The sequence below is a fragment of the Ranitomeya imitator genome, chromosome 4 (assembly GCF_032444005.1).
Source record: "Ranitomeya imitator isolate aRanImi1 chromosome 4, aRanImi1.pri, whole genome shotgun sequence".
In the NCBI taxonomy this organism is placed as follows: domain Eukaryota; kingdom Metazoa; phylum Chordata; class Amphibia; order Anura; family Dendrobatidae; genus Ranitomeya; species Ranitomeya imitator.
In genome coordinates this window covers 678,909,992-678,932,199 of record NC_091285.1, presented here as the reverse complement: position 1 = coordinate 678,932,199, position 22,208 = coordinate 678,909,992, and the positions used below count along the sequence as shown (strand labels likewise).

Below are 22,208 nucleotides of genomic sequence, written 5' to 3'. Positions count from 1 at the left end.
CAATAAAACGACATAGCTGATAACAGAGAAATACAGATTGTATGCAAATACATGGAAAAATGAGAGAAACAGTAGTGTCCCTTTAAATTGCTGGGAACAGATCCTCTGGGTCATGCATGATTGGCAGCAGCGGTCTACAAGCAATAGTGACCAACAGAGACTCTCTGGCAGATAATGAGTTAAATATGAGATATATAGAGGGTTAAATCTCAGGGTGTTCCCGGGCACAGTCCTTGTGTTGCATCAGTAACATGAGCAAAGTTCAGCGCATCCGATAGTGAGAGAGCGACGGACGCCGCAGGGCACCGTACACACTCAGCGCTGCCGTACATCACATCATGCAGGACGCAGGGCACCGGGGGCACTGACACGGGCACAGGTGAGAGGGCGGCTGGGAGATACAGAAAGGACCGGGCAACCGGCACCAACGAGAGAGGAGGTGGCGACCGACGCAGGTGATGTCTGTATATACAGGTGATAATAATTGTGTACAGGTGATGTCTGTATATACAGGTGATAATGATTGTATACAGGTGATGTCTGTATATACAGGTGATAATAATTGTGTACAGGTGATGTCTGTATATACAGGTGATAATGATTGTATACAGGTGATGTCTGTATATACAGGTGATAATGATTGTATACAGGTGATGTCTGTATATACAGGTGATAATAATTGTATACAGGTGATGTCTGTATATACAGGTGATAATAATTGTGTACAGGTGATGTCTGTATATACAGGTGATAATGATTGTATACAGGTGATGTCTGTATATACAGGTGATAATAATTGTGTACAGGTGACGTCTGTATATACAGGTGTTAATAATTGTATACAGGTGATGTCTGTATATACAGGTGATAATAATTGTGTACAGGTGATGTCTGTGTATACAGGTGATAATCACTGTGTCCAGGTGACGTCTGTATATACAAGTGATAATAATTGTATACAGGTGATGTCTGTATATACAGGTGATAACTGTGTACAGGTGATGTCTGTATATACAGGTGATAATAATTGTGTACAGGTGATGTCTGTATATACAGGTGATAATCACTGTGTACAGGTGACGTCTGTATATACAGGTGATAATAATTGTATACAGGTGACGTCTGTATATACAGGTGATAATCACTGTGTACAGGTGACGTCTGTATATACAGGTGATAATAATTGTATACAGGTGATGTCTGTATATACAGGTGATAATCACTGTGTACAGGTGATGTCTGTATATACAGGTGATAATGATTGTATACAGGTGATGTCTGTATATACAGGTGATAATGATTGTATACAGGTGATGTCTGTATATACAGGTGATAATGATTGCATACAGGTGATGTCTGTATATACAGGTGATAATAATTGTGTACAGGTGATGTCTGTATATACAGGTGATAATAATTGTGTACAGGTGATGTCTGTATATACAGGTGATAATAATTGTATACAGGTGATGTCTGTATATACAGGTGATAATAATTGTATACAGGTGATGTCTGTATATACAGGTGATAATCACCGTGTACAGGTGATGTCTGTATATACAGGTGATAATGATTGTATACAGGTGATGTCTGTATATACAGGTGATAACTGTGTACAGGTGATGTCTGTATATACAGGTGATAACTGTGTACAGATGATGTCTGTATATACAGGTGATAATCACCGTGTACAGGTGATGTCTGTATATACAGGTGATAATCACCGTGTACAGGTGACGTCTGTATATACAGGTGATAATCACCGTGTACTGTTGACGTCTGTATATACAGGTGATAATGATTGTATACAGGTGATGTCTGTATATACAGGTGATAATGATTGTATACAGGTGATGTCTGTATATACAGGTGATAATGATTGTATACAGGTGATGTCTGTATATACAGGTGATAATGATTGTATACAGGTGATGTCTGTATATACAGGTGATAATGATTGTATACAAGTGATGTCTGTATATACAGGTGATAATGATTGTATACAGGTGATGTCTGTATATACAGGTGATAACTGTGTACAGGTGACGTCTGTATATACAGGTGATAATCACTGTGTACAGGTGACGTCTGTATATACAGGTGACAATCACTGTGTACAGGTGATGTCTGTATATACAGGTGATAATCACCGTGTCCAGGTGATGTCTGTATATACAGGTGGTAATCACTGTGTACAGGTGACGTCTGTATATACAGGTGATAATCACCGTGTACAGGTGACGTCTGTATATACAGGTGATAATGATTGTATACAGGTGATGTCTGTATATACAGGTGATAACTGTGTACAGGTGACGTCTGTATATACAGGTGATAATCACCGTGTCCAGGTGATGTCTGTATATACAGGTGATAATGATTGTATACAGGTGATGTCTGTATATACAGGTGATAATGATTGTATACAGGTGATGTCTGTATATACAGGTGATAATGATTGTATACAGGTGATGTCTGTATATACAGGTGATAATGATTGTATACAGGTGATGTCTGTATATACAGATGATAATAATTGTGTACAGGTGATGTCTGTATATACAGGTGATAATCACTGTGCACAGGTGTGTACGGGCAGCACGGTGGCTCAGTGGTTAGCACTGCAGCCTTGCAGCGCTGAAGTCCTGGGTTCAAACCCCACCAAGGACAATATCTGCAAAGAGTTTGTATGTTCTCTCCGTGTTTGCATGGGTTTCCTCCGGGCACTCCGGTTTCCTCCCACATTCCAAAGACATACTGATAGGGAATGTAAATTGTGAGCCCCATCAGGGACAGTGATGATAATGTGTGCAAAATGTAAAGCGCTGCGGAATATGTTAGCGCTATATAAAAATAAAGATTATTATTATTACAGGTGACGTCTGTATATACAGATGATAATGATTGTGTCCAGGTGATGTCTGTATATACAGGTGATAATAATTGTGTACAGGTGATGTCTGTATATACAGGTGATAATAATTGTATACAGGTGATGTCTGTATATACAGGTGATAATAATTGTATACAGGTGATGTCTGTATATACAGGTGATAATAATTGTATACAGGTGATGTCTGTATATACAGGTGATAATCACTGTGTACAGGTGACGTCTGTATATACAGGTGATAATAATTGTATACAGGTGATGTCTGTGTATACAGGTGATAATAACTGTGTACAGGTGATGTCTGTATATACAGTCATGGCCAAAAGTATTTCAAAAACCTGACCTGCACATCCAAACATAGACTAAGTGTGAACAGGTGCTGAACCCAGAGTCGCCAACTCGTATATAGTTAAGTAAATAGGGCAGCACACTGCAGCGCCAAAACATGCAAACTTGAAAACACAAAATTTGAACTGCATTACTGCACTAGAAATATGAAAAATGAGAGCTTTTAGCGCATAAAAATGGCCAATTTTATGTGTACCTCGTAGCCACTTTACGGCATCTCTCTTATACGAGGTCCTACGCTTGACCTACCTCGCTGAGAATAAACGTCTCCATCTGAATGGGTACATGTGAAACCTCTTCTTGGACTCAAATTCTCTCTCTCTGTGGAGGGGTATTGGACCTACTATAATTAAAACACCTGAAGCTAGGAGGCGGGGAGTGCACGATCAGAAGGCTAGAGAATACATTTCAAAAACCTGACCTGCACATCCAAACATAGACTAAGTGTGAACAGGTGCTGAACCCAGAGTCGCCAACTCGTATATAGTTAAGTAAATAGGGCAGCACACTGCAGCGCCAAAACATGCAAACTTGAAAACACAAAATTTGAACTGCATTACTGCACTAGAAATATGAAAAATGAGAGCTTTTAGCGCATAAAAATGGCCAATTTTATGTGTACCTCGTAGCCACTTTACGGCATCTCTCTTATACGAGGTCCTACGCTTGACCTACCTCGCTGAGAATAAACGTCTCCATCTGAATGGGTACATGTGAAACCTCTTCTTGGACTCAAATTCTCTCTCTCTGTGGAGGGGTATTGGACCTACTATAATTAAAACACCTGAAGCTAGGAGGCGGGGAGTGCACGATCAGAAGGCTAGAGAATACATTTCAAAAACCTGACCTGCACATCCAAACATAGACTAAGTGTGAACAGGTGCTGAACCCAGAGTCGCCAACTCGTATATAGTTAAGTAAATAGGGCAGCACACTGCAGCGCCAAAACATGCAAACTTGAAAACACAAAATTTGAACTGCATTACTGCACTAGAAATATGAAAAATGAGAGCTTTTAGCGCATAAAAATGGCCAATTTTATGTGTACCTCGTAGCCACTTTACGGCATCTCTCTTATACGAGGTCCTACGCTTGACCTACCTCGCTGAGAATAAACGTCTCCATCTGAATGGGTACATGTGAAAATGTTTTTGAAATGTATTCTCTAGCCTTCTGATCGTGCACTCCCCGCCTCCTAGCTTCAGGTGTTTTAATTATAGTAGGTCCAATACCCCTCCACAGAGAGAGAGAATTTGAGTCCAAGAAGAGGTTTCACATGTACCCATTCAGATGGAGACGTTTATTCTCAGCGAGGTAGGTCAAGCGTAGGACCTCGTATAAGAGAGATGCCGTAAAGTGGCTACGAGGTACACATAAAATTGGCCATTTTTATGCGCTAAAAGCTCTCATTTTTCATATTTCTAGTGCAGTAATGCAGTTCAAATTTTGTGTTTTCAAGTTTGCATGTTTTGGCGCTGCAGTGTGCTGCCCTATTTACTTAACTATATACGAGTTGGCGACTCTGGGTTCAGCACCTGTTCACACTTAGTCTATGTTTGGATGTGCAGGTCAGGTTTTTGAAATGTATTCTCTAGCCTTCTGATCGTGCACTCCCCGCCTCCTAGCTTCAGGTGTTTTAATTATAGTAGGTCCAATACCCCTCCACAGAGAGAGAGAATTTGAGTCCAAGAAGAGGTTTCACATATACCCATTCAGATGGAGACGTTTATTCTCAGCGAGGTAGGTCAAGCGTAGGACCTCGTATAAGAGAGATGCCGTAAAGTGGCTACGAGGTACACATAAAATTGGCCATTTTTATGCGCTAAAAGCTCTCATTTTTCATATTTCTAGTGCAGTAATGCAGTTCAAATTTTGTGTTTTCAAGTTTGCATGTTTTGGCGCTGCAGTGTGCTGCCCTATTTACTTAACTATATACGAGTTGGCGACTCTGGGTTCAGCACCTGTTCACACTTAGTCTATGTTTGGATGTGCAGGTCAGGTTTTTGAAATGTATTCTCTAGCCTTCTGATCGTGCACTCCCCGCCTCCTAGCTTCAGGTGTTTTAATTATAGTAGGTCCAATACCCCTCCACAGAGAGAGAGAATTTGAGTCCAAGAAGAGGTTTCACATGTACCCATTCAGATGGAGACGTTTATTCTCAGCGAGGTAGGTCAAGCGTAGGACCTCGTATAAGAGAGATGCCGTAAAGTGGCTACGAGGTACACATAAAATTGGCCATTTTTATGCGCTAAAAGCTCTCATTTTTCATATTTCTAGTGCAGTAATGCAGTTCAAATTTTGTGTTTTCAAGTTTGCATGTTTTGGCGCTGCAGTGTGCTGCCCTATTTACTTAACTATATACGAGTTGGCGACTCTGGGTTCAGCACCTGTTCACACTTAGTCTATGTTTGGATGTGCAGGTCAGGTTTTTGAAATGTATTCTCTAGCCTTCTGATCGTGCACTCCCCGCCTCCTAGCTTCAGGTGTTTTAATTATAGTAGGTCCAATACCCCTCCACAGAGAGAGAGAATTTGAGTCCAAGAAGAGGTTTCACATGTACCCATTCAGATGGAGACGTTTATTCTCAGCGAGGTAGGTCAAGCGTAGGACCTCGTATAAGAGAGATGCCGTAAAGTGGCTACGAGGTACACATAAAATTGGCCATTTTTATGCGCTAAAAGCTCTCATTTTTCATATTTCTAGTGCAGTAATGCAGTTCAAATTTTGTGTTTTCAAGTTTGCATGTTTTGGCGCTGCAGTGTGCTGCCCTATTTACTTAACTATGGCCAAAAGTATTGACACCCCTGCAATTGTCAGATAATACTCCGTTTCTTCCTGAAAATGATTGCAAACACAAATTATTTGGTATTATTATCTTCATTTAATTTGTCTTAAATGAAAAAACACAAAAGAGAATGAAGCAAAAAGCAAAACATTGATCATTTCACACAAAACTCCAAAAATGGGCCAGACAAAAGTATTGGCACCCTCAGCCTAATACTTGGTTGCACAACCTTTAGCCAAAATAACTGCGACCAACCGCTTCCGGTAACCATCAATGAGTTTCTTACAATGCTCTGCTGGAATTTTAGACCATTGTTGTTTGGCAAACTGCTCCAGGTCCCTGACATTTGAAGGCTGCCTTCTACAAACTGCCATTTTTAGATCTCTCCACAGGTGATCTATGGGATTCAGGTGTGGACTCATTGCTGGCCACCTTAGAAGTCTCCAGTGCTTTCTCTCAAACCATTTTCTAGTGCTTTTTGAAGTGTGTTTTGGGTCATTGTCCTGCTGGAAGACCCATGACCTCTGAGGGAGACCCGGCTTTCTCACACTGGACCCTACATTATGCTGCAAAATGTGTTGGTAGTCTTCAGACTTCATAATGCCATGCACACGGTCAAGCAGTCCAGTGCCAGAGGCAGCAAAGCAACCCCAAAACATCAGGGAACCTCCGCCATGTTTGACTGTAGGGACCGTGTTCTTTTCTTTGAATGCCTCTTTTTTCTCCTGTAAACTCTATGTTGATGCCTTTGCCCAAAAAGCTCTACTTTTGTCTCATCTGACCAGAGAACATTCTTCCAAAACGTTTTAGGCTTTTTCAGGTAAGTTTTGGCAAACTCCAGCCTGGCTTTTTTTTGTCTCGGGGTAAGAAGTGGGTTCCTGGGTCTCCTTCCATACAGTCCCTTTTCATTCAGATGCCGACGGATAGTACGGGTTGACACTGTTGTACCCTCGGACTGCAGGGCAGCTTGAACTTGTTTGGATGTTAGTCGAGGTTCTTTATCCAATATCCGCACAATCTTGCGTTGAAATCTCTTGTCAATTTTTCTTTTCCGTCCACATCTAGGGAGGTTAGCCACAGTGCCATGGGCTTTACACTTCTTGATGACACTGCGCACGGTACACACAGGAACATTCAGGTCTTTGGAGATGGACTTGTAGCCTTGAGATTGCTCATGCTTCCTCACAATTTGGTTTCTCAAGTCCTCAGACAGTTCTTTGGTCTTCTTTCTTTTCTCCATGCTCAATGTGGTACACACAAGGACACAGGACAGAGGTTGAGTCAACTTTAATCCATGTCAACTGGCTGCAAGTGTGAGTTAGTTATTGCCAACACCTGTTAGGTGCCACAGGTAAGTTACAGGTGCTGTTAATTACACAAATTAGAGAAGCATCACATGATTTTTCCAACAGTGCCAATACTTTTCTCCAGCCCCTTTTTTATGTTTAGTGTGCAATTATATCCAGTTTGGCTTTAGGACAATTCTTTATGTGTTTTTTCATTTAAGACAAATTAAATGAAGATAATAATAACAAAGAATTTGTGTTTGCAATCATTTTCAGGAAGAAACTGAGTATTATCTGACAGAATTGCAGGGGTGTCAATACTTTTGGCCATGACTGTACAGGTGATAATCACTGTGTACAGGTGATGTCTGTATATACAGGTGATAACTGTGTAAAGGTGATGTCTTTATATATAGGTGATAATAATTGTATACAAATGATGTCTGTATATACAGGCAATAATAATTGTGTCCAGGTGATGTCTGTATATACAGGTAATAATAACTGTGTACAGACAATGTCCGTATATACAGGTGATAATCACTGTGTACAGGTGACGTCTGTATATACAGGTGATAATCACTGTATACAGGTTATGTCTGTATATACAGGTGATAATAATTGTGCACAGGTGATGTCTGTATATACAGGTGATAATCACTGTGTACAGGTGATGTCTGTATATACAGCTGATAATTGCATACAAGTGATGTCTGTATATACAGGTGATAATAATTATGTACAGGTGATGTCTGTATATACAGGTGATAATAATTGTATACAAATGATGTCTGTATATACAGGTGATAATAATTGCATACAAGTGATATCTGTATACAAAGGTGATAATAATTGTGTTCAGGTGATGTCTGTATATACAGGTGATAATAACTGTGTACAGGTGATGTCTGTATACACAGGTCACCCAATCATCCTGATCAGCAGACACAAAGCATCTCAAATAAGTCTCCAGAGTCTGATTAGTTCGCTCGGTCTGGCCATTTGTCTGAGGATGAAATACTAAGCGGTCAGTATTAAAACCCTTCCAAAAAATATCCACAGCAGATGATACAAAAAAATTCCACAGCATGTGTGCCACAGAAACAAAAACCAGACACTTATCTTTGCTGAATTGGCAGCAAGGCAGGGGGAACCAGACAAAGATCCAAAACCTCCCTGAACCATGGACAACTGGCAAGGACTAATTAATCCTGCACACCTAAATACCCCAGTCAGAACTGCAATCAGCAGATACACCTGACCAGGACAGCAACTCAGGGACAACTGCATTACCACCTACAACCACCAGAGGGAACCCAAAAGCAGAATTCACAACAATAATCACTGTGTCCAGGTGATGTCTGTATATACAGGTGATAATCACTGTGTACAGGTGATGTCTGTATATACAGGTGATAATAACTGTGTACAGATAATGTCTGTATATACAGGTAATAATAACTGTGTACAGATAATGTCTGTATATACAGGTGATAATCACTGTGTACAGGTGACGACTGTATATACAGGTGATAATCACTGTGTACAGGTGACGACTGTATATACAGGCGATAATCACTATGTCCAGGTGATGTCTGTATATACAGGTGATAATCACTGTGTACAGGTGATGTCTGTATATATAGGTGATAATAACCATGTACAGGTGATGTTTGTATATACAGGTGATAATCACTGTGTACAGGTGACGTCTGTATATACAGGTGATAATCACTGTGTACAGGTGATGTCTGTATATACAGGTAATAATCACCGTGTACAGGTGACGTCTGTATATACAGGTGATAATCACTGTGTACAGGTGACCTCTGTATATACAGGTGATAATCACTGTATACAGGTGATGTCTGTATATACAGGTGATAATCACCGTGTACAGGTGACGTCTGTATATACAGGTGTGTTGTGAATTCTGCTCTTGGGCTCCCTCCGGTGGTTATGAGTGGTAGTGCTGCTGTCTTTGGATCGCAGCATTTATCAGGTGTATCCACTTTTTGCAATTTGGGCTGGGCTATTTAGTCCTGCCTTATCCTTTAGTCAGTGCCAGTTGTCCATTGTTTTTGGAGGATTCACATCCATACCTGGTCTCTCCTGTTTGTTGTTCATTTCTACAAAGATAAGTTCTGGCTTTGTTTTTGCTATCCACCTGCTGTGGACCTTATAGTTCTGTGCATTTTCATGTTTTGTCTTGTCCAGCTTTGTCTGTGAAGGATTTTTTGCAGCCAAGCTGTGTCTCTGGAGATGCAGATATACCCTCCATGTCTTTAGTCAGATGTGGAGATTTGTATGTTCTGTGGTGGATATTTTCTAGAGTTTTAATACTGACCGCATAGTACTCTGTCCTATCCTTTCTTTTTAGTTAGAATGGCCTCCTATGCTAAATCCTGATTTCAAGTCTGCGTATGTTATTTCCCTCTCCTCTCACAGTCTATATTTGTGGGGGGCTGTCTATCCTTTGGGGATTTTCTCTGAGGCAAGATAGTTTTCCCGTTTCTGTCTTTAGGGGAAGTTAGTTCTTAGGCTGTGTCGAGGGGTCTAGGGAGTGTTTGGTACTCCCCACGGCTACTTCTAATTGCGGTGCTAAGTTCCGGGTTTGCGGTCAGTACAGGTACCACCTTCTCCAGAGTACATCTCATGCTGCTCCTAGGCCACCAGATCATAACACAGGTGATAATCACTGTGTACAGGTGATGTTTGTATATACAGGTGATAATCACTGTATACAGGTGATGTCTGTATACACAGGTGATAATAACTGTGTACAGATAATGTCTGTATATACAGGTGATAATCACTGTGTACAGGTGACGTCTGTATATACAGGTGATAATCACTGTGTACAGGTGACGTCTGTATAAACAGGTGATAATCACTGTGTACAGGTGATGACTGTATATACAGGTGATAATAACTGTGTACAGATAATGTCTGTATATACAGGTGATAATCACTGTGTACAGGTGACATCTGAATATGCTGGTGATAATTAGAGTTGAGCGAATTTGTTCGGGTTCTATTGTATTTGGCAAGCTATAGCGCTTGCCGAATAATCTGAGAGGGAACCCGGCTTCCTTGATCGTGCCAGCAACTGCATGTGTCTATCCATGCATGGGTTGTGTCTGACACAGCCGCGACACATGCAGCTGAGGTGCGGATCAGCTGATCGGCCGGCACAATCCAGGAAGCCGAGTTCCCTCTCCAGCTTATTTGGCAAGCGCTATAGCTTGCCGAAGAAGAGGGAACCCAAACAAATTCGCTCAACTCTAATGATAATCACTGTGTACAGGTGATAATCACCGTGTACAACTAATTTCTATAAATATAAGTGATGTGTCTTTATGCAGTGCCTTATATATCTTTGTAGGTGATATCCGCTGCGTATGGTTAAGGTGGGTGAGGTTGGCCAGCTTCGTTGACCAAAAGGCGTCTTTTCATGTCCAGGTAACACAACCAAACTGATATTCTATTCTATTCTATGATTCTATGATATGACGTAGAATTAATTTAGTTTTATCTTACATACTATTTAGTATGCGAGTGACGGAATATAACGACCCAACAGGGGGACAGAAAGCAGAAAGCACAACACATCCACAACGGGATGGAAATGGGGAGAGAAAGGCCCTACCGACAGAGAATGAGGGATGAACACTTCCTGAGCTCAAACCTGAGCCTGTCCCTGCACTCCCCTAATGCCCTAAGTGGGTCCTTCCCTCCGCCGCTTCACAAACCTCATCTTTCGCTGTCACCTCGCACTGCTCTGGCTAGTGCAATGGTTGGCAGGGGCGCTAGCCTCACCACTGCAGATGGTACAATACAGGAGACATTGAAAACATGAGATAGACAAGGAAAACACATCAAACTTAGCTTAACAACTTTCTCTGCTGCAAAGCACCGCACACCTGAAGAAAGGCACCTGGACTAACTCCACGAAATCAGCTGATTCACCACTGCAGCCAGAGAGCTACTTACTCCAGGCTTGGTCAACATAGATTGCTCCATCACAGACAGTCAGCTGATGCATCAGGTGACTATTTAAAAGATGGTGGGAGTGGTCACCACCCACTTCAGCTGACCCAGCAACTCTGAAATTGCAGTACACTGCCAGCAAGGGAAACTGACATTAACCCCACATGGCCTGAAAGGAAAAAAAGCTACATTTAAATCATAGTGGAACCAGAGCTGCCACGCATCCAAAAATGGATCGAGACAGTGTCCTCATTTCAATGAGGGGCCTCAGGACCCTTAACACCGGACCTCACCGGAAACGACGTACGATGAGGATGCCTCGATCCACTAGTGTTCACCTTTGCAGTAACCTGATCTTCATGTTTACGGCAAACACAGCCTAATGGAGATGGCAAAAACGTAGGCTCCGGAGGAGGAGGAACAAATCTCCAGAGCGCTGACCTGTGGAATACGTTGTGAACATGCACTACTGGGGGAATCTCCAGCTGGAAAGTCCCCAGGCTGAGAATGGGCGACACCCGATATGGCCAGATCACCCTAGAACTCCAGGTCCCAGAAACATACTTCCACATAATGTTTTGGTGGACACCCACATGTACTCATTCACACTCAGGTCTGGACCTACACGTTTATTTCCACGCATGTGTTTTCCAAAGGATGGTGAACTCTTTGAGGAACCGACAGCAGAAGCGTCCCCCTGTGTCACTAAACTCTTATCCTCACTACATACAGAAGGAACCACCACCCTCCCCTGACCCCTCTTCCTAAGAGGACTCTGAGACTCAGGGTTTACTTGTGGTGAGGGTTGAGACTTTCCCCTACTCCCTGGCAGCACCTCAACTGCCCCCACTGGAGAAGAAGGGGTAGGTTGGAGAATGACGGCAGAGATCGTAGCTCCCAGGCAGCAGTCCTTACACGACTGGACCCAGCTGACTACTTCCCTGGACTGCCAATTAATGACCGTGTTGTGTCTTTTCAACAAGGAAGGCTTAAGAAGATGGAAGTTGGCGTACCCTCTAAGACGTTGCACGACAGGGACTCTTCATGACGAGTGCCTATATGCAGGTTTATATTATCTATGACTTCGGCCACCCTCCCCTGTCTAAGGTGGACAATCAATTGCCTGAAAACGAATGGGTCTCGCCAGCGTCCTACCCATCAGACCATGGGTCTGAACAAAGAGAGAATCCGCCAAATTGACTCCAGCTCCACTATCCACAAGCACCTGTACAGTATTAGTAACCCCGCCAACCACCACTTCAGCTGGAATGGTACACTGAGACGAAAATATACACACCCTGGTTGCCTCCACATGACCAGGGATATGTGGCTTTGGAGATGAAGTACCAACTTGGTGTGAGACGGGCAGACATTAATATAACGACCTCTAAGACCACAGTAGAAACATGCCCCCATCCCACGGTGAACCTCAGGCAACCCTGTTTGAGAAGAGATTCCTCCCACCTGCATAGGTTCGTCCGTCTGCACCAGTGTGTCCACCTCCCTAAAAAGGACAACAGGGGGCAGATTCAATGCATGTCTCTCCCTGAGATGTCTATCCATCCATATAGCAAGGGCCATGGTGGCTTCCAATGACCCAGGAGTTGCAAACTGCACCAGAGTATCATGTAGCCTAGCTGACCGACCCTGACAGAAATGACTCCTAAGAGCAGGGTCGTTCCACTGCGTGTCAGTGGCCCACCTCCTAAACTCTTAGCAGTAATCCTCAGCAAGCCGGTCTCAGCAGCCAGGGAGACGCCATCAGAATCCCCATACACGAGAACCAGTGCCACAAAAAACTCATCCACGGACCGCAAAGATGGTTAATCGGCCAGCAGAGTGAAAGCCCAGGATTGGGGATAACCCTTGAGAAGGGAGACTATAATCCCCACATGCTATTCCTCACTCCCTGAAGAACGAGGGCAGAGCCTGAAATATAGCTTACAGGCCTCCTTAAAAAACAACAATTTTTCTCCCTCCAGAGAACCTGTCAGGGAGAGATATCTTAGGTTCCTGTTGAGCCTGGACAAGAGCCCAGAACCAGAACCACCTGACACCGCAGCTCCTTAACCTCATCTGTGAGGGTCTGGATCAGCTGAGCAAAAGTCTGTGCTTGAGTCATCGGTTCACTGGAAAAAAGTACTGGTCGGTGATAATGTCGCAGAATGTAACGACCCAACAGGGGGTCAGAAAGCGGACAGAACAATGCACACACAATGGGATGGAAATGGGGAGAGGAAGGCCCTACCGATAGGGAATTAGTGATGAACACCTCCTGATTTGCACCCTGAGCCTGTCCCTGCACACCCCTAACACCGTAAGCGGGTCCTTGCCCCTACTGCCATCAGGAACCTCATCCCTCACTGTCACCTAGCACTGCCCTGGCTAGTGCAATGGCTGGCAAGGGCGCTAGCCTTACCACTGCAGATGGTACAACCGGGGACAGTGACAAACATGAGACAGACAAGGAGAAAACACCAAACTTAGCTTAACAACTTTCTCTGCTGCAAAGCACCGCACAACTGAAGAAAGGCACCTGGTCTAACTCCATGAAACCAGCTGATTCACCACTGCAGCCATAGAGCTCCTTACTCCAGGCTTGGTCAACATAGATTGCTCTATCATCGACAGTCAACTGATGCATCAAGTGACTATTTAAAGGATGGTGGGAGTGGTCACCACCCACATCAGCTGACTCAGCAACTCTGCAATTGCAGTATACTGCCAGCAAGGGAAACTGACATTAACCCCTTTTGGCCTGAAAGGAAAAAAGCTACATTTAAATCATAGTGGAAGCAGAACTGCCACGCATCCAAAAATGGATCGCGACAATGCGCTTGTTAGAAATGTAAGGTGTAATTGCATCCTTCAAGATATTCCCTTCGAATGAAGTTGGGTGAATAGAATAATTTACTAATGTCTGAATTTTGGTCAAGGTGACTCTTGTGAAGATCTGATGAAATGTAAAACCACCGATCTGATTATTAAGTGATATATAAAGGGGAAATGGAAGGTGCTCGTAGCCATCATCATCACTTATCAAACCTGGGCAGATGCCATTCCCCACTCATCTTCTTGGACAACATATTCTACATTTGTCATGCCACGTTTAGGGAAACCATACTGCCCATGGCTGTAGAGGACCTATGCACACCAGAGGTTTGCCCTAGATGTAACTACATTGACAGAGAGATGGTCAGGTTTAAATTCATGGGACACACAGCCCATCTAACTACATATGGTGGCCACATATAGGAAAAAACACATACCCAAGATCTTCTCTCATCTAACTCTTAGACCTCACCTATTTAAGTCTGGTTAGGCTATCTGGCAGCCATCAGAGGATCCACATCTTTCTAACATGTGGAGGTACTAGAGAAATCCCAAAGCAATCTTTCCAAAGATCTGCAATCCACTTTGGCCTTCACAGTTGTATGGATATACTACGATTTGAGATAAAAAGCACTGACCTGGGAAGGAAGTCTGGGTGGTTGAGACCTCAGATGATTAGTCCCTTTGAGGGCTCCCTATGATTTGGTCCCTGGGATATTATATTCCACCTCCAATGAATAGCTGTTTATTTGATAGCTGATGAAAGCAATTACTTATCGTTTCAGGAATGTGGAGCGCCCCCAGACACAGGGCCACGAGTTCTCAGTACCGGGCCTCTCTGGTTCGGTTCTGAGGCTGTCACGGTGGCTAGACCCGGTCCGCGACCCTGCTAAGGAGCGTCCAATAAAGGTGGTGCAGTCTGTCAGCGGTTCGTGACGCCACCTGTGGTGTTCGGTCAGGGTGACCGACGCTGCTGTGGGGTCCGCTGGGGTGATGGAATGACAGCTGGATGGTATACCTTCCCACAGGTGAAGTATGTCCCCAGGGCTTCCCAGTAAGGTGGATGGTAATGGTGAAGGGTGCAGTCAATAACGAGGACACAGGGTTGCAGTCTCTTTACCTCTTCACTGAAGACTTCAGGATCCTCAATCCAGAGCACGCTTAACAGGGCTATCTGAGACTGGCCGGTCCGATGGGCACATCCAGAGTTCCCTTCGCAGATGGAAATTGTTGCCTACCACTAGCGCCTGTGTGTTGTAGTCCTACCCTGCTGAGCATTCGGAATAGTCCTCACAACTTCTGTTCTCGTTCGTTCGTTCTCTACAGCTCTCTCTCTCTTTTGTTCCAGATGTTACTAGTTTCTCGTCCTCCAGGAATGTTATGGCTAGGACGCACCCGTATGACGGGAAGGCCTGGAGGTCTTCGGGGACCCTAGAGACGCCCCTCTCCACGCGTTGCCCCCTATGTCTTCGTAGGTGTAGTAAGGTAGACAGCCAACCTATGATTAACTGTCCTGCGGAGTTCAAAGTACGTCCTAGAGTCAGTTACTCCCGCGGTGTTGCGGCCACCGGCTACGCGCCTCAGTAGGATGTTGCCTCGGTCTCACGGCACGACTCCTACTGGTACTCCTTTGTGCTTGATTTCATTTACACTGTTCCACAATATCCTTCCCTTCGTGTCTCTCTCTTGAATACCGCCGCGGGGTGTGCAGGCGTGGTTCCGTTACGTTCTGTTCTGTTCGCTAGGTACCTGCCAGGTTCCCACGCCTGACAGGCACCCCCTGAATCTTCTCCCTGCAACACCCCCTGCCACGGGATGTTGCCTGAATCCAACCCAGTCAGCTTCTGACTAACTTCCCATCCAACCCCTAGTTTTACCAGTGTGAGGAGTGGCCCAATAAATAAAGCCTTTTTCTCCCCCTAGTGGCCGGAGTGTGAAGTGTAATGTGTTCTGGTGATACCTGGTCAGGAGAACTCCTTTAGTGCCATCAGACGTACCATCACTCCCCTTAGTGGCAGAGCGTCATACTGCAACGATCAGGTCTCTGGGGCGCTGCAAATGTTTTACAGATAGATAGAAAACCCAACACAAATCCCACATCCACGAACACATCCAAAAATGAGTAACGTAAGGAGGGTTTATGTCTCCTCACTCTGTCAGAGAACAGAAGCGCTATGTTTTCTTATAACAGGGTACAAGAGTTATAAACCAGTGTCAGGTGGAGAGTTTTTCCTATAGAACCCTTTCTTCTAAAATTTTAGGTCATAAACCCATCATTCTTTATCATTATATGCTATTGAGTCATTTCCTCCTGGTGGTTCCTTGTTGTGAATTCTGTGGCAGAGTTCACTCCTGTGGTCACAAGTGGTACTTCGGCTGATTCTCTCTGGGAGCTTCCGTTTGTGGAGGAAAGTGGTACTGCAGCTTCAGAGTTTCCTCCCTCAGGTGATCTGGTGAGGTCGTTAGCTGCTTGTCTACTTAACTCCACCTGATGCTTTGATCCATGCTTCCTGTCAATGTTCCAGTGTTGGACTTGTGTTTCTCTGGATCATTCCTGTGGCCTGCTGCTCTGCATAGCTAAGTGCTTCTTTGCTATTTGTTGCTATTTTTTCTGTCCAGCTTGTCTATTTGTTTTGCTGGAAGCTCTGGGACGCAAAGGGTGTACCTCCGTGCCGTTAGTTCGGTACGGAGGGTCTTTTTGCCCCCTTTGCGTGGCTTTCTTTAGGGTTTTGTGTAGACCGCAAAGTTATCTTTCCTATCCTCGTTCTGTCTAGAATATCGGGCCTCACTTTGCTGAATCTATTTCATCCCTACGTTTGTCTTTTCATCTTACTCACAGTCATTATATGTGGGGGGCTGCCTTTTCCTTTGGGGTATTTCTCTGAGGCAAGGTAGGCTTATTTTTCTATCTTCAGGCTAGTTAGTTTCTCAGGCTGTGCCGAGTTGCATAGGGAGCGTTAGGCGCAATCCACAGCTGCCTCTAGTTGTGTTTGGAGAGGATCAGGAATTGCGGTCTACAGAGTTTCCACGTCTCAGAGCTCGTTCTATTATTTTGGGTTATTATCAGATCACTGTATGTGCTCTCACCTCCATGTCCATTGTGATACTGAATTGCCTATCATAACAGTACAGGAAGTCAAAAGTACTAATGATTCTCAATAGAGGGAAAAAAGAAGTTCTGAGACCATTTTTTTTCCTTTGCACTGTGATTTGTCTTTTTTTTCCCCTAGACATTTGGGTGGTTCAGGACACAGGTGTTACAATGGACATTAAAGGTCTGTCTTCATGTGTAGATCAGCTCACGGCAAGAGTTCAAGATATTCAAAATTTTGTGGTTCAGAATTCTTTGTTAGAACCGAGAATTCCTATTCCAGATTTGTTTTTTGGAGATAGAACTAAATTTCTGAGTTTCAAGAATAATTGTAAACTGTTTCTGGCTTTGAAACCTCGCTCCTCTGGTGACCCAGCGCAACTGGTTAGGATCGTCATTTCTTTTTTGCGTGGCGACCCTCAGGACTGGGCATTTTCTCTTGCATCAGGAGATCCTGCATTAAGTAATATCGATGCGTTTTTCCTGGCGCTCGGATTGCTGTACGATGAGCCTAATTCAGTAGATCAGGCAGAAAAAAATTTGCTGGCTCTTTGTCAGGCTCAGGATGAGATAGAGCTATATTGCCAGAAATTTAGAAAATGGTCCGTGCTCACTCAATGGAATGAATCTGCGCTTGCAGCCATTTTCAGAAAGGGTCTCTCTGAAGCCATTAAGGATGTCATGGTGGGATTTCCTATGCCTGCTGGTCTGAATGAGTCTATGTCTTTGGCCATTCAGATCGGTCGACGCTTGCGTGAGCGTAAATCTGTGTACCATTTGGCGGTATTACCTGAGATTAAACCTGAGCCTATGCAGTGCGATAGGACTTTGACCAGAGTTGAACGGCAAGAACACAGACGTCTGAATGGGCTGTGTTTCTACTGTGGTGATTCCACTCATGCCATCTCTGATTGTCCTAAGCGCACTAAGCGGTTCGCTAGGTCTGCCACCATTGGTACAGTACAGTCAAAATTTCTTCTGTCCGTTACCTTGATATGCTCCTTGTCGTCGTATTCTGTCATGGCGTTTGTGGATTCAGGCGCTGCCCTGAATTTGATGGACTTGGAATATGCTAAACGTTGTGGGTTTTTCTTGGAGCCCTTGCAGTGTCCTATTCCATTGAGAGGAATTGATGCTACACCTTTGGCCAAGAATAAGCCTCAGTACTGGACCCAGCTGACCATGTGCATGGCTCCTGCACATCAGGAGGTTATTCGCTTTCTGGTGTTGCATAATCTGCATGATGTGGTCGTGTTGGGGTTGCCATGGCTACAAGCCCATAATCCAGTATTGGATTGTAATTCCATGTTGGTGTCCAGCTGGGGTTGTCAGGGGGTACATGGTGATAGAACCAATCGAGAAAAAGACATGTTGTATGGGAGATCAACAGGACTCAATAGTGACTAGATATCAAAAATATATATTTTATTTTAATTTTAATTAAGCAGTCTAACAAGCACAAGACACAATTAAAAACAATTAAAAGCACAAAACATGCCCATAATGACAAGGAATACAGACATAGCCCACAGAAAAAAGTATAAAGTATATGGCACCTGAGGAGGCTGAGACAACAGTGAGAGCGTACCCTCCAAAAAAGGGGAATCAGAGTGGTACATACATATATCTAAAGAATATAAATATACAATAATTCAACCATACTAAATATCCGTCCTAGTTACAAGATAGACTAGCACCACATACGGACATACGGAGATATGGAAGACTGATGACTAATAAGCAATAAGGGCGAAAACTGCCAACATACTGTCCCCCAGAGAAAAAATTATTATATGTATTTATAAGGACCACTATAGGTTAGGTAAGCTATATATAAGGGGATTCAGGATTTTTTCTATAGGTTATATTTCTTTGGGTGGTGCCCTCCATTGTTTTCTTTACAAGGGGTACATGGTGATGTTCCATTTCTGTCAATTTCGTCATCCACCCCTTCTGAGGTTCCAGAGTTCTTGTCTGATTACCGGGATGTATTTGATGAGCCCAAGTCCGATGCCCTGCCTCCGCATAGGGATTGTGATTGTGCTATCAATTTGATTCCTGGTAGTAAATTCCCAAAAGGTCGACTGTTTAATTTATCCGTGCCTGAGCACACCGCTATGCGCAGTTATGTGAAGGAATCCCTGGAGAAGGGGCATATTCGCCCGTCATCGTCGCCATTAGGAGCAGGGTTCTTTTTTGTAGCCAAGAAGGATGGTTCGCTGAGACCGTGTATAGATTACCGCCTTCTTAATAAGATCACTGTTAAATTTCAGTATCCCTTGCCATTGTTATCTGATTTGTTTGCTTGGATTAAGGGGGCTAGTTGGTTCACTAAGATAGATCTTCGTGGTGCGTATAATCTGGTGAGAATCATGCAAGGCGATGAATAGAAAACTGCATTTAATACGCCCGAGGGTCATTTTGAGTATCTAGTGATGCCGTTCGGACTTGCCAATGCTCCATCAGTGTTTCAATCCTTTATGCATGACATCTTCCGAGAGTACCTGGATAAATTCCTGATTGTGTACTTGGATGACATTTTGATCTTCTCGGATGATTGGGAGTCTCATGTGAAGCAGGTCAGAACGGTTTTTCAGGTCCTGCGTGCTAATTCTAATCCTAATAATAATTAGGATTATTTAGTCTAGAAAAAAGACGACTGAGGGGCGATCTAATAACCATGTATAAGTATATAAGGGGACAATACAAATATCTCGCTGAGGATCTGTTTATACCAAGGAAGGTGACGGGCACAAGGGGGCATTCTTTGCGTCTGGAGGAGAGAAGGTTTTTCCACCAACATAGAAGAGGATTCTTTACTGTTAGGGCAGTGAGAATCTGGAATTGCTTGCCTGAGGAGGTGGTGATGGCGAACTCAGTCGAGGGGTTCAAGAGAGGCCTGGATGTCTTCCTGGAGCAGAACAATATTGTATCATACAATTATTAGGTTCTGTAGAAGGACGTAGATCTGGGGATTTATTATGATGGAATATAGGCTGAACTGGATGGACAAATGTCTTTTTTCGGCCTTACTAACTATGTTACTATGTTACTATGTAATTCTTTGTTTGTGAAGGGATCAAAGTGTCTCTTTGGTGTGCAGAAGGTTTCATTTTTGGGGTTCATCTTTTCCCCTTCTACTATCGAGATGGATCCGGTTAAGGTCCAAGCCATCCATGATTGGACTCAGCCGACATCTCTGAAAAGTCTGCAAAAGTTCCTGGGCTTTGCTAATTTTTATCGTCGCTTCATCTGCAATTTTTCTAGTGTTGCCAAACCATTGACCGATTTGACCAAGAAGGGTGCTGATTTGGTCAATTGGTCTTCTGCTGCTGTGGAGCTTTCCAAGAGTTAAAGCGTCATTTTTCTTCTGCCCCTGTGTTGTGTCAACCAGATGTTTCTCTTCCGTTCCAGGTCGAGGTTGATGCTTCTGAGATTGGAGCAGGGGCTGTTTTGTCACAGAGAGGTTCTGGTTGCTCAGTGATGAAACCATGCGCTTTCTTTTCCAGGAAGTTTTCGCCTGCTGAGCGAAATTATGATGTGGGCAACCGAGAGTTGCTGGCCATGAAGTGGGCATTCGAGGAGCGGCGTCTTTGGCTTGAAGGAGCTAAGCATCGCGTGGTGGTATTGACTGATCATAAGAACTTGACTTATCTCGAGTCTGCCAAGCGCTTGAATCCTAGACAAGCTCGTTGGTCGTTGTTTTTTGCCCGTTTTGACTTTGTGATTTCGTACCTTCCGGGCTCTAAAAATGTGAAGGCGGATGCTCTGTCTAGGAGTTTTGTGCCCGACTCTCCGGGTTTATCTGAGCCGGCGGGTATCCTCAAGGAAGGAGTAATTGTGTCTGCCATCTCCCCTGATTTGTGGCGGGTGCTGCAAAAATTTCAGGCTAATAAACCTGATCGTTGCCCAGCGGAGAAACTGTTTGTCCCTGATAGGTGGACGAATAGAGTTATCTCTGAACTTCATTGTTCGGTGTTGGCTGGTCATCCTGGAATCTTTGGTACCAGAGAGTTAGTGGCTAGATCCTTTTGGTGGCCCTCTCTGTCGCGGGATGTGCGTACTTTTGTGCAGTCCTGTGGGATTTGTGCTCGGGCTAAGCCCTGCTGTTCTCGTGCCAGTGGGTTGCTTTTGCCCTTGCCGGTCCCGAAGAGGCCTTGGACACATATCTCTATGGATTTTATTTCTGACCTTCCCGTTTCTCAAAAGATGTCAGTCATTTGGGTGGTCTGTGATCGCTTTTCTAAGATGGTCCATTTGGTACCCTTGTCTAAATTGCCTTCCTCCTCTGATTTGGTGCCTTTGTTCTTCCAGCATGTGGTTCGTTTGCATGGCATTCCAGAGAATATTGTTTATGATAGAGGTTCCCAGTTTGTTTCGAGGTTTTGGCGAGCCTTTTGTGGTAGGATGGGCATTGACTTGTCTTTTTCCTCGGCTTTCCATCCTCAGACTAATGGCCAGACCGAACGAACCAATCAGACCTTGGAAACATATCTGAGATGCTTTGTTTCTGCTGATCAGGATGACTGGGTGTCCTTTTTGCCTTTGGCTGAGTTCGCCCTTAATAATCGGGCCAGCTCGGCTACCTTGGTTTCGCCGTTTTTCTGCAATTCTGGGTTCCATCCTCGTTTCTCTTCAGGACAAGTTGAGTCTTCGGACTGTCCTGGTGTGGATACTGTGGTGGACAGGTTGCAGCAGATTTGGACTCATGTAGTGGACAATTTGACCTTGTCCCAGGAGAAGGCTCAACTTTTCGCTAATCGCAGACGCCGTGTGGGTCCCCGACTTCGTGTTGGGGATCTGGTTTGGTTATCTTCTCGTCATATTCCTATGAAGGTTTCCTCTCCTAAGTTTAAACCTCGTTTTATTGGTCCGTATAGGATTTCTGAGGTTCTTAATCCTGTGTCTTTTCGTCTGACCCTTCCAGATTCTTTTTCCATACATAACGTATTCCATAGGTCATTGTTGCGGAGATACGTGGCA

The 22,208-nt window shown here is 44.0% G+C and overlaps 1 protein-coding gene across 4 annotated transcripts in view; it reads left to right on the top strand.

The window, feature by feature from the left end:
• Window positions 1–245: 245 nt before the first annotated feature.
• The window catches only part of LOC138677312 (diacylglycerol O-acyltransferase 2-like), a 47,771-nt gene continuing 25,808 nt past the window's right edge, over window positions 246–22,208 (top strand). Inside the window, exons 1-3 of one of the 4 annotated variants that reach the window (XM_069767352.1) lie at window positions 246–379; window positions 10,698–10,774; window positions 15,483–15,619. Coding sequence is in view for 1 of the 4 variants with exons in the window: in XM_069767349.1 (XP_069623450.1) it covers window positions 15,144–15,162 (19 nt within the window). In the remaining 3 variants the exon portion in view is untranslated. Of the gene's footprint in view, window positions 380–10,697; window positions 10,775–14,919; window positions 15,163–15,482; window positions 15,620–22,208 lie in introns of those variants that run through there. The other 3 variants (XM_069767351.1, XM_069767353.1, XM_069767349.1) reach the window with 3 other exon arrangements.